The following is a 13,982-nucleotide window of genomic DNA, read 5'->3' on the forward strand; positions in this document are numbered from 1 at the left end:
GGTTGAGAGACACTGTCCCGGATGGTACTAGGAAGGTGCTGGATTTTTGGACAAAAAAATCATGATCCTGACTACACAATTAAAAAAATCCATGAAACTTCTCAAGAGTAGGGATGTTAACTCGAGTATCATGACCCACAAAGTCTCCCCTTTAACTTCAATATTATTTTCTTCTTTCCTTCCTATCCTAAACTACTGTGCAGTGTTTGTGTTGTGTTAAAAAAATTTCACATTCCACACAAGTGGTATACAAAATAATTCCTAGACATGTAGTTTGAATAGTCAGTAAAATGTGTCAATTACTTTTGGATCATTTGTATGAAACGCATGTGTAAGTACACACACACAAGATTCCATAAACAAGATTTCCCTGACTGGGGTAAATTATTATTTTCACTGATTTAGGAAATAAAATCTAGTGATTTTATAAAATTTATTTCTTAAAACATTAGGACGTTCTTTTACATATATTCCAATATAACCAATTCCTAAACGTTTATGTTTTCAGGATCAATGTATACATGCATTGATTAAGTTAACGAACATTAACAAGATATTATTAGTTGTATGGACAGATCTTTGGCCAGTCCATTTTCAATTGGGTCACAGCTTTAACACTTGTTTTCAGGTTCCCTTGAACAAAACTACATTTTATTTTAACATAAGAACTATATTATGTAACTTAAGTTTATTAGGTAGCTGATGCTTGAAACTACCCTATGAAATATAACAATATTTCATTATAGTTTTAATGTCAATGGATCTGTAATCCAGGATGATGAGATTTTAATCTATAAATTAAGCTACTGTTACCATTGCTGATGTATTCAAAAATCAGACAAAGTGAAAGCAGTAAATGTCTTATTGTCTTATTATTTCTAACCAAATCCCCTGAAAAATATATTTTTCTTCTGCAGTTTTGTAAAATTCATTATCCATTAAAACAAATAAGGGGCAAAAATATAGTTCTATTCAATTTGCTATATAACGCAACTTTATTAGATTAATGTTTACATGCTTAGACAAGTGAAGATTTACATGCAAGAGTGGTGGGCACTAGAGAATAAACAAATGGGATAGTTTTTGAAGAAATATATCAATCCCCCTCCCCCAAGTGTTAAGTTCCTCACATCATGTTGTGCACTATACTGTAATCTTACTTCTCAGCAATATAAAATGCACATTTCCCCCCCCTACAGCGTGGGAAGAAACCTTGCGAAGATTATGAGTTATGTAGGAGGAAAGTTACTTCAAGCATGCAAAAAGGAGAGAAATTCAATACCAAAACTGCAGGAGGAAGAACAATTTGGAAAATTGATTTGATCAAAAGGAAGGAAATTTACAGTATTAAAGAAATGTCCAAAATGTTCGCTGTTCCCTGGGGCCTTGTTTGATTAATTTGTGAACCGCCACATATGCTTACAATATTCTATAGGTAACTAGTATATATAAATGATAAAAAACGTACAAAGCTGAAATCACAACATGGGTGATCATAGTAAATATAATGAACACAGGCCAATGGATGTTCCCTATAAAGAGCTCATTTCAAATCCTGGACAATATACTGTCTTAGTAGACAGTGAACAGTTATGAATATAAAGCAAAGGTAAAATAGGAAGGGTGAAACAAAGTGAAAAGACAAAAAGAGAGTGTGCTGTTGGAGTTGTAAATAATAGAAGCTATTTAAAACTAATCACTGAACCATAGTGAAGGCAGTATCAGGAATATTTAACACAAGGAATGGTTTACGAACTCCCTCTTATACTGAGAGTTTTGTTTCCATTACTGTTGAGTGCCATCTTCCCTCCTGCAGAAGGGCCTTTCTCTTAGCTGTGCTTAGTGCAGCAATAGATACAAAAAAGTGGAACTCGCAGGTTCTGACATCTAAGAGCAAACTACAATACCCAATGTTTTCTCCCCCCATACCCTTGTTCATTATTGCTCCCAGCTACGACAGTGAATAATGCACAGAGCTCCCACTGCCTCACTCATGCTACTTATCCAGATCATAAGGAATCCCACAAGTATCATGGCAACTATAAAATACTTTCAGAGAGAAGCTTGTGAAGCCAAAATAATGCAATGCAATAAAGACACTTGCCTATGGGCTACTGCCCATCTCTTCATCCTGAGGTCACCTCCTCCACTATCCTTCCACCCCAGCAGCGGCAGAACCCTTGACACTTCTGACTTCAGAGGCAGGTCCCAGGACCTCTTTCAGGGGTCAGATGTCAACAGCCTTACTGACACATACATTCAAGTATCTATTTCATTTCACATCTACTGAAAACAAATGTTACTCATGTACCTGCATGGTCATCGGTCCAGGAGACATCTGAGAGCCGTAATTCATTCCCATCATGCCTGGCATATTAGATTGCATGACAGATACCATTGGAAACCCTTGCTGTTGAATAGGAATCATACCTACACCAGAACATGAAACATTGATTAAGTCCCCAATTGGTTCTAAAGTTCATCTTTCAAATTAAACAGATAGAGGGAAGGAAGGAGCGACTGGCAGTTCTGCGTAAGTTAATACAAGAACTCTTTACTCAAGGATGATTTGGTGCATAGAATGTACTACAACACAGGCAGCAATAAAAGGATCTTGCATTTTAAGAAAAGAAGCCTTCCAGGACATCTTCACAAGTTAAGCTCAGGGCGCTCCTTCCATCTCAACTGCTCTTTGAAAGAAACTTGGGATTTTCTTCCCTTCTTTGATTTTAAAACTGTAGTTTCCAAAAAATAACCAATTTGTGCTGGTAGCCCATTCCGGGATTCTCCTGAAAGGATTATTTCTTATAACATACTTCATAGGACTGTCTAGGCATTACTGGTACATCTTGTCCACAGCAAAGCATTTACATTCTCAGTTGACTTGTGCCCGCAGGAGTGTTTACCCCACATAAAAGGTTTAACCAGTTGAAACATCTTACAATAAAAGCTTGATTTAAATAAGATTGGACCAATCAGCCAGAAACGTATTAATTCATTGACTAAAACTAAAAGGATTAAACCAGAGATGTAATAATTTTAGAATGTTATCTTAGCAGACACAGACTGATTAACAACATAGTCACTGCCAGTAAAATCATTATAGCCATGGATAATTTAACATTGCAGGTACGACTGCCTGAGAAAGGATGCAATTGGCTCAGGAATTATCAGTGACGCTTCAGCAGCATATTACTGAGCCAATCAGTACTTAGTGAATGGACGTCCTCCCACCCCCATATTTTCCATTATTTAAACAAGTAACTGACTGAGGAATAAGAATAAAAATTATTTAAGGTTGAGGTTTCTTGATTTAATAATACTTTGCACTTATGTCATGCCTCTTGTTCAAGATTCTGACTGTGCATTGCAAGTATTTACTGGGCCTCACAACACCCACATGATATAGGCATGCAGACTGGTAGACTGAAGTACACAGAGGTTAAATGCCTTACCCCAGTTCATACAGTAATTCAATGACAGTCAGGAACAGAACTCAGAAGTTCGGACTCCCAGTCCCCTGCTCTAACCTACAGAGCACACTGCCTTCCCAATGAGATCCAATATTAGTTATATGGGAAATTTTGTAAATAAAGATATAAGGTTCAGATTAATGTTACTGAGTAGGAAGGAAGAAGTAAAAAAACATAGCTAACAGATGAACTTAATATTCCCAATTCTAAACTTCAGGAAAAAATGCAAAGTTACTGGATATCTGACTTAGATTGCTTAACATTAACTTCAACACAAAGAAAGGGCAACTAAAATGTTCAGAATCTGAAATTCATACTTACCTTGCGGTGGGCCGATACCACCTGCTACAGGAAACATGAAGCTGAAAATAAATTAAAAAAAAGCATGAGCCTATGACTTGATATCTAAATAATTGCTCAAGGACTGAACTACTGAGAATGCAAAAGTTACCCCAGGTCTTTGACTCCCACTGCAGTACTACATCCCAAACTGCCTCATTTGCTCGGTCCAAAACGTTTGCTCAAGCTGTGCCCCACGGAATTAACCACAGAACCTTCCCTTCTCCATTAGAAATCAGAACAATTGCTGATGACGATGATCAGCAAAGATCCAGATGAAATAGTGCTGAAGAAAGGTTCACTGGACGTGCCGGTGAGATAATAAAACCATCTTCAGCATTATTATATAGAGCGAGACTAAGAAGAAACGCATCTCATTTTCTGTAATGGAGCTCAAAATGGTTCTGACCCATCTATATTGCCAATTGAGCTGATTTTAACATATGCTAAGCTTGGGTCAGCAGTGGGTCAATTTCCTAATGTAGGCAAGGCCTTTAGAGCTGCAGGATGAATAAGTATCCAGATTCAGCAGAAACACTAGCTGCATCAGAACATACTTATCCCAGCTCCTTCATAACAGTTTTTCCACAGAGAAATAAAACTATCCAAGAAAAAAGTTTTTTTCCTGTTAAATATGAAGAATTAGAAGACACCGCAGTGTCCATTTCCTGTTCTTTGTGCTTTAACTTTCCATTGTTCCCATTTAAAGGGAAACAACTACACCCAAGGGGAGAGAAACACATCCCAGCAAATATCAAAGACCAAGTGCACAAAGATAAAAATCAGTGTTAAAAATTCAGCTGAAATTATAAGAGCAATGTCTTGTCCCCACTTTGAAGCATAAACATCAGCTTTTTCAGTGACAAACAGTGTAATTATTATAACTGTACAGCAAGATTCATAGGTGCATTAACAGACAGTGTTATATTCATACACGTCCACCAACCACCACACAGTTCCTAATAGCCCCCAAAACTTCAGGGCCAGGTATAGCACAGTCAGCCATACTACGGTATTGTGGCTGACTATTAAAGCGCTCTTTCAAGTCCTCCCACAGCTCCATAGCTCAGCACTGAACTCTTCTGATTGCCCTTGTGTCTGGCTCTTCAAACTCATCAGACAGCCATTGCCGGAGAGAAAAAAGGAGTCCTAGTTTAGCAATACCGTTTGCAACTCACTCTGAGACAGATGTCAGCAATAATTTACCAACCAAGGACTTTCTTCAGTCCCCACCAACCTCTTACATCAAACACTCTGGAGAGAGACAGAAGCTTACAGACATTCAACATCTCTCAGCCCAAGTGGGTTAGTCAAGAGGCCAGATGACAGACTAAGGAAACAAAGTGAAGAGGGAATGACATAGCAAAGATCTGCTCATAATGCTTCAAAACTGACATTGAATTCAGAAACCTATTGTGTTTTGTAAATGTAAAAGAGCTGGATTCCTTATTGTGCCTGTGTGCTCTTACTATGCAACATCTATGTGTAATGTGGAGTTCAATCATAATTAGCTACAACTGAGAACACACAGTATCCCGGATAATCTGTGTTACCCTTTATTTCTGGGCCCTAGTCTATGACTGTGGCTCTTAAGCTCTACAGTAATACAAATAATAATTAATATAACTTCAAAATTTGAACTCATGATACTCTTAGTTCCTCAACTTTTCATTCTGCCCTAACCATTAGGCCACACATTAATTCCTCCATTCACAAAACTGTAACATACACATGCACCCAACTAAGGATAAGTTAGTAAGTCTGGCCCTACCACCACCACAAATTTAGGGTTCTCTATAAATAGAAACGTCTCCTACAGCCCCTGTGGAGAGTGATCTGCCTAGGCATGTTTTGCCAAATCTAGAAGCAGGCACTGGGACTGGAGTGCTTGAGCAGGGTCCAACCTAGGTCAGTTGTAACCAAAAGCTGTTATTAATTGATGAACGTTCAGTGACCCATGTGAAACAAGCTCGGTTGCCTCAGTCCAGTTCTGGGTGGAGGGGTACTGACATCATAAAAAACACAGCAGACATTAGCTGGCAACCTTGTCTCAAGTCACAGCAGGGAGGCCAACAACTAAACTCCCCTCCTGCTCCTAGCTGTGGTTCCCTTACATCAAGGCTGAGGCACATGGACAAAACAATGTGGGGCAGTCAGACTGCAGCCTGAGTTTTGCTTCAACTGTGGATCGAGATCTTTTAGTTTCCACAGCTGCTAAGATGGCACTTTTTGCTAACAATAGAGAAGTTCAGAAACACGTAGTTTCCGACCTACACCTATCACCTTTCTCTCATGTATCAATTATTCACTCCAGGGTCCAATTTACAGATGAATACAAGAAGTAAATTAATAATTAGCGTAATTAATGCTATTTTAGAGCTATACATTTTAAGGTAGCACTTGTATCAAAGACAGTATCTGAAACTATTTTAAATTATCCCCTTTTTCTGCCTTGTGAGGATTCTGGTGGTAGAAATAAGGTTCTGTTCTAGTTTAACTGAAATGCAATGTAATCTGGACAAGCACACTAAGGTACCAGCACATGTTGTAAGCAAATAAAGGCCAGATCATTAAATATTTATCCCTTTCTAGAGTTAAGTAGTGATTTATTTATAAGCATCTGTAAAAACTGTAGCTAATTAGAGGCTGACTGTAAGAAACAAACAAAAATGAAAAAGTTGGTTTCTCTGAATCAAAAGTCTGAATGTGTGTTAGGATTCACTGTTGACCTTGTTCAGTTTAGTTACATGTTTTTCTCTTATTGCTAAAAAGTAGCCAATGTAAAACATCAGGAATTCTGGCATGGAAGATGTATCTGTATACATGTATGTATCTATATATCTATATACAAAGAAGTGTTAAATAGCTATTCAAATATACACACACAAACAGAAGAGAAAATATGCATCAAGTTAAAACAAAAACAAAAACTCCTAGACACTGCATCATTAGGGAGTCACAGGAAGAAGTTACAAGCAACAGAGGGTCCTGTGGCACCTTTGAGACTAACAGAAGTACTGGGAGCATAAGCTTTCGTGGGTAAGAACCTCACTTCTTCAGATTCTTCACTTGCATCTGAAGAAGTGAGGTTCTTACCCATGAAAGCTTATGCTCCCAGTACTTCTGTTAGTCTCAAAGGTGCCACAGGACCCTCTGTTGCTTTTTACAGATTCAGACTAACACGGCTACCCCTCTGATACAGGAAGAAGTTACTGCTACATACTTTTTAAAAATATCAGTTACCGTTTACTAATGTGAACAATGTCTAAGCAACTTCAGTTAATTTACTCTGAAATAAGACACATTTTACCCTATAAAAACTTCTTAAATTAACAAGAAAATTACTTATTGAACAAACAGGCATCCTATATCAATATGAAAAAAGTGAAAGATGGAACTGACTCATTTCCAGAAGTTCTGCACTAAAATTATTAGTCTGCCTTGTGCAGTACACTAGTTTGGAATTAAAGGGGAGATTAACTATCTGAAAATCAATTCTAAATGCAATGAGCATGATCTATACTTTGTAATAGCCCATGGTTCCATTTTATAAAACATGTATTACAGCTCTTTTCTATCAGGCATGTCCTTTCAGAATACCTTCATATTCAACATTACTCTACACAATGGTATATAATTTATTTGTAAATATTTCAACTGCACTCCGTGTTGTATACAAACACCTACATTTATACAAGCAGCAAGTAATACTTTTGATAACATGGCACTAAAATGCAACATATGCAGAAATATACAGATATTCAACACACTTATTTCACTATGTGCTGTATATGAGATAAGAAGGAACAGAAGTGTGGTTAAAAAGCATTATCGTGTAAAAAAGATAAAGTGAAGATCTCTGTGACAAAGTTCAAGAGCAGTAATATCCTACAGAAGTTCCTCAGAAAATCTTTGACAATAGTCTCAATACCATTGGGAGTATCACTTTAATATTATCCTATCATTCAACAGTAAGTTTTTCATAATAGGTACTCTAATTTCAGGTACAGGGCTCCAGCAATCAGCTTCACTCAACCAGCAGGATAAATATAACACCCCTCATTTTCTTTTGTATTCAGATTTTACTATGAAGAATCCATGTGATAGCTTCTAGAATAGCAACAAACTACAGGATGAACTCTTTCCCCAACTCAAACTCCTAGACCAGGGGTCGGCAACGTTCGGCACGCGGCTCGCCAGGGTAAGCACCCTGGCGGGCCGGGCCAGTTTTATTTACCTGCTGATGCGGCAGGTTCAGCCGATCGCGGCCCCCACTGGCCGCGGTTCGCCGTCCCGGGCCAACGGGGGCGGCGAGAAGCGGCGCGGGTGAGCGATGTGCTGGCCGCGGCTTCTCAACGCCCCCATTGGCCCGGGACAGCGAACCGCGGCCAGTGGGGGCGGCGATCGGCCGAACCTGCCGCGTCAGCAGGTAAATAAAACTGGCCCGGCCCGCCAGGGTGCTTACCCTGGCGAGCCGCGTGCTGAACGTTGCCGACCCCTGTCCTAGACTGGGTCTATAGTTGAGAGTTTTTGTACCCATAATTCCCAATGAGTGCAGAGCCTGTAAAGCAGTAATAATGACATGGTGAGGGTGTTTTTCATACCATGTGTCTAACTCAGAAGCCCCAAGACCCTCTAAGTGAAACTAACTATAAGCCATAATGAAACTGACTTCACTGATTTCCATCACCTAAGCTCAGAGAATTGAATAAAGCTACAAAAAGCATAGTGACAAGTAAATTGGAATTTTGGAATCCTTTCATTTTTCACAATCTAGGGTCTCATTAGCAAGGTAGGTGTTTACAAAAGTAGAAGTGTTTACAATGATTAATTCGAAATTGACAGTGTTGCTGTAAAGAAAGAATGGATGTTTAAGCAGCAGATCAAAATAATTATATTTCAGATTTATATATCTTGTTGCGCTTCTCATCCTACAGGATTCTGAAGTGTCTTACAAATTACATACCCAGGAGCTCTAATGAAATACAGATACTTCTAATGTGGAGGGTGGCAACCTGGAAGACAGCAGGAGGAAAGCACCCTACATAAGTATGGGTGTGTGATTTTGGTGAAGGTCACCAGGGCCAATGCCTGCTTTTATGAGAAATGCCATGGGATCTTTGATGACAACACAAAGCAGGTAGGATTTTACTTAAGTGTCCAGGAATATCTGATTAATACAACTTCACTTATCAAAAGCAGACTGACCCCGTCCTACAGCTCTGTCCTTTCACAGAAAAATGCTATAATCTGAAGCCCTATAAATACTTCACTTAAACAGAAATTTCTAATCAATTCCCAATTTGAAAGGAGAAATACAAAGATTAACCTCCTATCCCACCCAAAACATAACATAGAGGCGATAATATTTCTCATTTTCCAATTTCTACTTCTCCCACCACAACCACTCCACTCTGCCTCATGTACTGCTGACAGCAGGAAGCCTCCTCCACATCAATAGGGGAGAGAGAGAAGTATCCACACAAACAGGTCATAGCAGAGCCCACCCCCCCACACACACACCACAACAACACGCACAAACTATCCCACTCCTGCTGTAAGCAACATTTACTACCCCATAAGCAAAAGCATGGAGGCACAGTGTTTAGACAAGGAAAAACTGAAGTGAACCAGCAAGCCAAACCCCTCTCCTCCCATACAGTCCAAATCGTCCCCCCAGCCCCTCACCGCCCCCGCCCCAGCTCTTCACCTCCCCAGTTGCCCCTCACCATCGCCCCAGTCACCTCCCAGCCCCTCACCGCTGCCCCAGTCAGACCCCCCCAGACTCAGACTCCCCCAGCCTCTCACCACCACCCGCAGCCCCTCACCGCCCCAGTCATCCCCCCAGCCCCTCACCGCCCCAGTCACACACCCCCATCCCCAGCCCCTCACCGCCCCAGTCACACACCCCCATCCCCAGCCCCTCACCGCCCCAGTCACACACCCCCATCCCCAGCCCCTCACCGCCCCAGTCACACACCCCCATCCCCAGCCCCTCACCGCCCCAGTCACACACACCCATCCCCAGCCCCTCACCGCCCCAGTCACCCCCCCCCATCCCCATCCCCTCACCGCCCCAGTCACACACCCCCCATCCCCATCCCCTCACCGCCCCAGTCACACCCCCCCCATCCCCATCCCCTCACCGCCCCAGTCACACCCCCCCCATCCCCATCCCCTCACCGCCCCAGTCACACACCCCCATCCCCAGCCCCTCACCGCCCCAGTCACCCCCCCATCCCCAGCCCCTCACCGCCCCAGTCACACCCCCCCATCCCCAGCCCCTCACCGCCCCAATCACACCCCCCTATCCCCAGCCCCTCACCGCCCCAGTCACACCCCCCCCATCCCCAGCCCCTCACCGCCCCAGTCACCCCCCCCCCATCCCCAGCCCCTCACCGCCCCAGTCACACCCCCCCATCCCCAGCCCCTCACCGCCCCAGTCACACACCCCCATCCCCAGCCCCTCACCGCCCCAGTCACCCCCCCAGCCCCTCACCGCCCCAGTCACCCCCACTCCCCCAACGCTTCCCAAGCTCTGCCCCGACCCACCCCCCCATCTCTGCCACAGGCCGCCCCGCTCAGCCGGGGCCGAGACCCCGGGGACACCCCGAGACCCCCGCCCTCTCCCCACCTACCCGGCGGTCCCAGCGCTGCCGGCTCCGGCCGCCCCCGCTACTCCGCCCCCTCCCGCGGCCCCAGCGCCGCCGCCAGCTCCCGGCCCCGGCCGCAGCGCCATCTTCCCGCTCGGCCCCGCCGCTGTCAGCTGAGCCGCGCCGACTTCCGGGGCAGAGCGGCCGCCTCTCCCCGCCCAGGCCGCCGGGCCGGGCCGGGCCTCCCCTGCGGCTCCCGGAGACAGCGTGTGTCACCCTCTGGGGCCTAGACTGCCGCGGTGCGTGAGACCCTGCAGGCACCCTACAGAAAAACCCCCACTGCCCTCCTTGGGGCTGGGATATGTGTGTGACCCCATAGACACCCTACCAAAAAACCCCACTGCCCTCCTTGGGGATGGGATATGTGTGTGACCCCATAGACACCCTACAGAAAACCCCCACTGCCCTCCTTGGGGCTGGGATATCTGTGTGACCCCATAGACACCCTACCAAAAAAAACCCACTGCCCTCCTTGGGGATGGGATATGTGTGTGACCCCATAGACACCCTACAGAAAAACCCCCACTGCCCTCCTTGGGGCTGGGATATGTGTGTGACCCCATAGACACCCTACCAAAAAAACCCACTGCCCTCCTTGGGGATGGGATATGTGTGTGACCCCATAGACACCCTACAGAAAAACCCCCACTGCCCTCCTTGGGGCTGGGATATGTGTGTGACCCCATAGACACCCTACCAAAAAAAACCCACTGCCCTCCTTGGGGATGGGATATGTGTGTGACCCCATAGACACCCTACAGAAAAACCCCCACTGCCCTCCTTGGGGCTGGGATATGTGTGACCCCATAGATAGGGTGACCAGATAGCAAGGGTGAAAAATCAGGACAGGGGGTGGGGGGTAATAGGCACCTATATAAGAAAGCTCCCAATATTAGACACCCTACCGAAAAACTCGCACTGCCCTGGAGATGGGATATATGTGACCCTATAGAAAAACCCACACTGCCCTGGGGATGGGATATGTGTGACCCTACAGAAAAACCCACACTGCCCTCTTGGGGATGAGCTATATGTGACTGCATAGACACCCTACCAAAAAACCCACACTGCCTTGGAGATGGGATATATGTGACCCTCTAGACACCCTACAGCAACCCTATAGAAAAACCCATACTGCCCTGGGGATGGAATATATGTGACCCTCTAGACACCCTACAGCAACCCTATAGAAAAACCCATACTGTCCTGGGGATGGGATATATTTGACCCTATAGACACCCTAGAGAGACCCTATAGAAAAACCCCACACTGCCCTGGGGATGGGATATGTGTAGGGCCCTACCAAATTCACAGTCTATTTTGTCCAATTTCACAGTGATAGGATTTTAAAACACATACATTTCATGGTTTCAGCTATTTAAATCTGAAATTTCATGGTGGTGTAATTGTAGGGGTCCTGACCCAAAAAGAAGTGTGATTTAATTAGTTCGTAGTCATATATGCCCATATATGTCATATATATATATTCATGTAGGTTAAACTGACATCATGTGGGCAGTTTGCAGATTATCCATACAGCATTTTTTACACATTGCTAGTTCAAGCATCAAACTGACAATCTCAAGCAAAGAATTAAAAAGTATTGAACAAGTAGCTCTCATTAGAATGGGAGTGTGCGTAGTTTAAATGGTTAAGACAGGGTCTCAGGATGCAGACAAGCTGGTTTGTTACACTGTCATTGTGCAATCATAACCATGTCCCGGTCTCATTGGGTCAATTTACCCTTCTGTAAAATGGGTGTGCTTACCTACTCTACATGAGTATTGTAAAAATGTTTGTAAAATGCTTTGAAATCCTATGCTAGAGATGATGTAGAAATGCAAGATTAAGAATCGTAAATCTCTCATCCAAGGTTCCTGAAAGCTATCTTAGTATTCGGTAAACAAAATCTGTTGCGATACTCCAGGAACAATATGCTAGACAGGACGTCTTCAGTTATGTTAACATCTTGGATAATTAACAAAAACTGTTCCTACATATCCATGCACTTATAATAACAATCACAAAATTAAGTTGTGTAATTTACATTTAGGGTTAGTCTCTTCAAAAAAAAAAAAAAGCAGACTTCATAAAGCATATCATTTTTCCTCAGGCTCATATATCCTCTAAGCACAACAGGTGAAGAAAACTGACATTCAGAGTGTAATTACCATCATTTGGCTTATTGCAGCCGAAGGCAATGGTTTCACGAGGGTCTCTTAGGAAGACACCAAACTATCTGACTCTAAACTCATGAAGCATTTGTCCAAAATAACATCAAGCTGCTTTCTGGGGTAAAGTTGCCGCTCTGGTCTACTTCAATAGGCTCAGTGCTTCAAAATGCAAAAGTGGAAAAATGGAAATTTCGATGTACTTTTGTCTCAATGTTAAGGTTAACACTGTCACCTGTTATGGTACTTGGATGTCTACTGAACTGGTCCTGACAAATAGCTTACAAAGGTGTGTAAATAGAATTTGCATGCCCTGTTTATAATAAACACCAAAAATACTTTAGAGAGATTGTGCTGTATCACAGAAATGAAGTTGCAGGTAGTCTGAGATTCATTGCTCCTGAACTCTATTGGAGTTTGCCCTTTCAGCACTACCTTCTCCCCGAAGACCTGCAGCTTGTCTCGAAAGTACAACATTGTCGATGTCACAACTCTAAAGCTATAAGTACAAGCCAGAGCTAGAACTGAAACAAATTCAGAATCCTCCATTTCCTCTTCCCAACAGTGATTAAAGAAACCCATTCCTTTTATGTAAGAGACTTGGCATCTCTCTCTGTTCTTATCTGGAAAAAGTACATCTACAGTAATAGCCAGTACAATTGTCATTTTTATATCCCATTAGCTACATCAGGCTAGAAGCTGTCCCGTGGATGCTTGATGCCCTGGGGAACAGCTTGAAGAAAAAAGCAACATTAGGAGTTTTTTTCCACTGCAAGAAGTTACAAGATTAGGAGCCTAGGAACAGAGTCCAGCTACCCCACAGCCCCCATTTCCCTCAAATTCCTGACCATTTGTGTGGATGGTAGCATCTTCTAGCTAAGGATGCATGCTGCTCCTTTGCAGAGGAGCAGCAGTGCATGGGCTACAATACATGCACTGGTCCTGATGGTGGAATCCTGCCACAGTACATGCACTGGTCCTGATGGTGGAATCCTGCCACAGTACTGGTGGAACCCTGCATCTCCCAGTATTGCCACTGTCCTCTCCCAGTACCAGGAAAAGCCGTAGTCGTTGTACAGTACACTGTACAAATGCTTGCTAATCTAGTTGATTTGGAATATGTTCAAGTCAATTTGCGACTCATCCCATTTTCAGAGTGCAGCAGGAGTATTACTGTATCTCTACACTTTAGTTGTGTTTGGCTAGAAGTACAGAAGTATTTTAACTTCAGCACTCTGTGATTAGGTGATGTGTGAGCTGCTAGGTAATCATGCAACCGTGCAGCAGTAGCTTATATCTCTCCATGAGATCAGCAAGAAGCCTGCTCAGACATGTTAGGAAGCATG

The 13,982-nt window shown here is 43.3% G+C and overlaps 1 protein-coding gene across 12 annotated transcripts in view; it reads right to left on the reverse strand.

Annotated features, from left to right (window-relative positions):
- The window catches only part of SYNRG (synergin gamma), a 60,327-nt gene extending 49,734 nt beyond the window's left edge, over positions 1-10,593 (reverse strand). For 6 of the 12 annotated variants that reach the window (XR_010593818.1, XR_010593817.1, XR_010593815.1 and 3 more), the window contains exons 1-3: positions 10,451-10,593; positions 3,795-3,835; positions 2,312-2,430 (exon numbers count right to left, since the gene is read on the reverse strand). Coding sequence is in view for 8 of the 12 variants with exons in the window: in XM_042857866.2 (XP_042713800.2) it covers positions 2,312-2,430; positions 3,795-3,835; positions 10,451-10,551 (261 nt within the window). In the remaining 4 variants the exon portion in view is untranslated. The remainder of the gene's footprint in view (positions 1-2,311; positions 2,431-3,794; positions 3,836-10,450) is intronic. The other 6 variants (XM_005298830.4, XM_024099714.3, XM_024099713.3 and 3 more) reach the window with 2 other exon arrangements.
- Positions 10,594-13,982: the final 3,389 nt, after the last annotated feature.

This window comes from Chrysemys picta, chromosome 19 (assembly GCF_011386835.1).
Source record: "Chrysemys picta bellii isolate R12L10 chromosome 19, ASM1138683v2, whole genome shotgun sequence".
NCBI lineage: Eukaryota > Metazoa > Chordata > Testudines > Emydidae > Chrysemys > Chrysemys picta.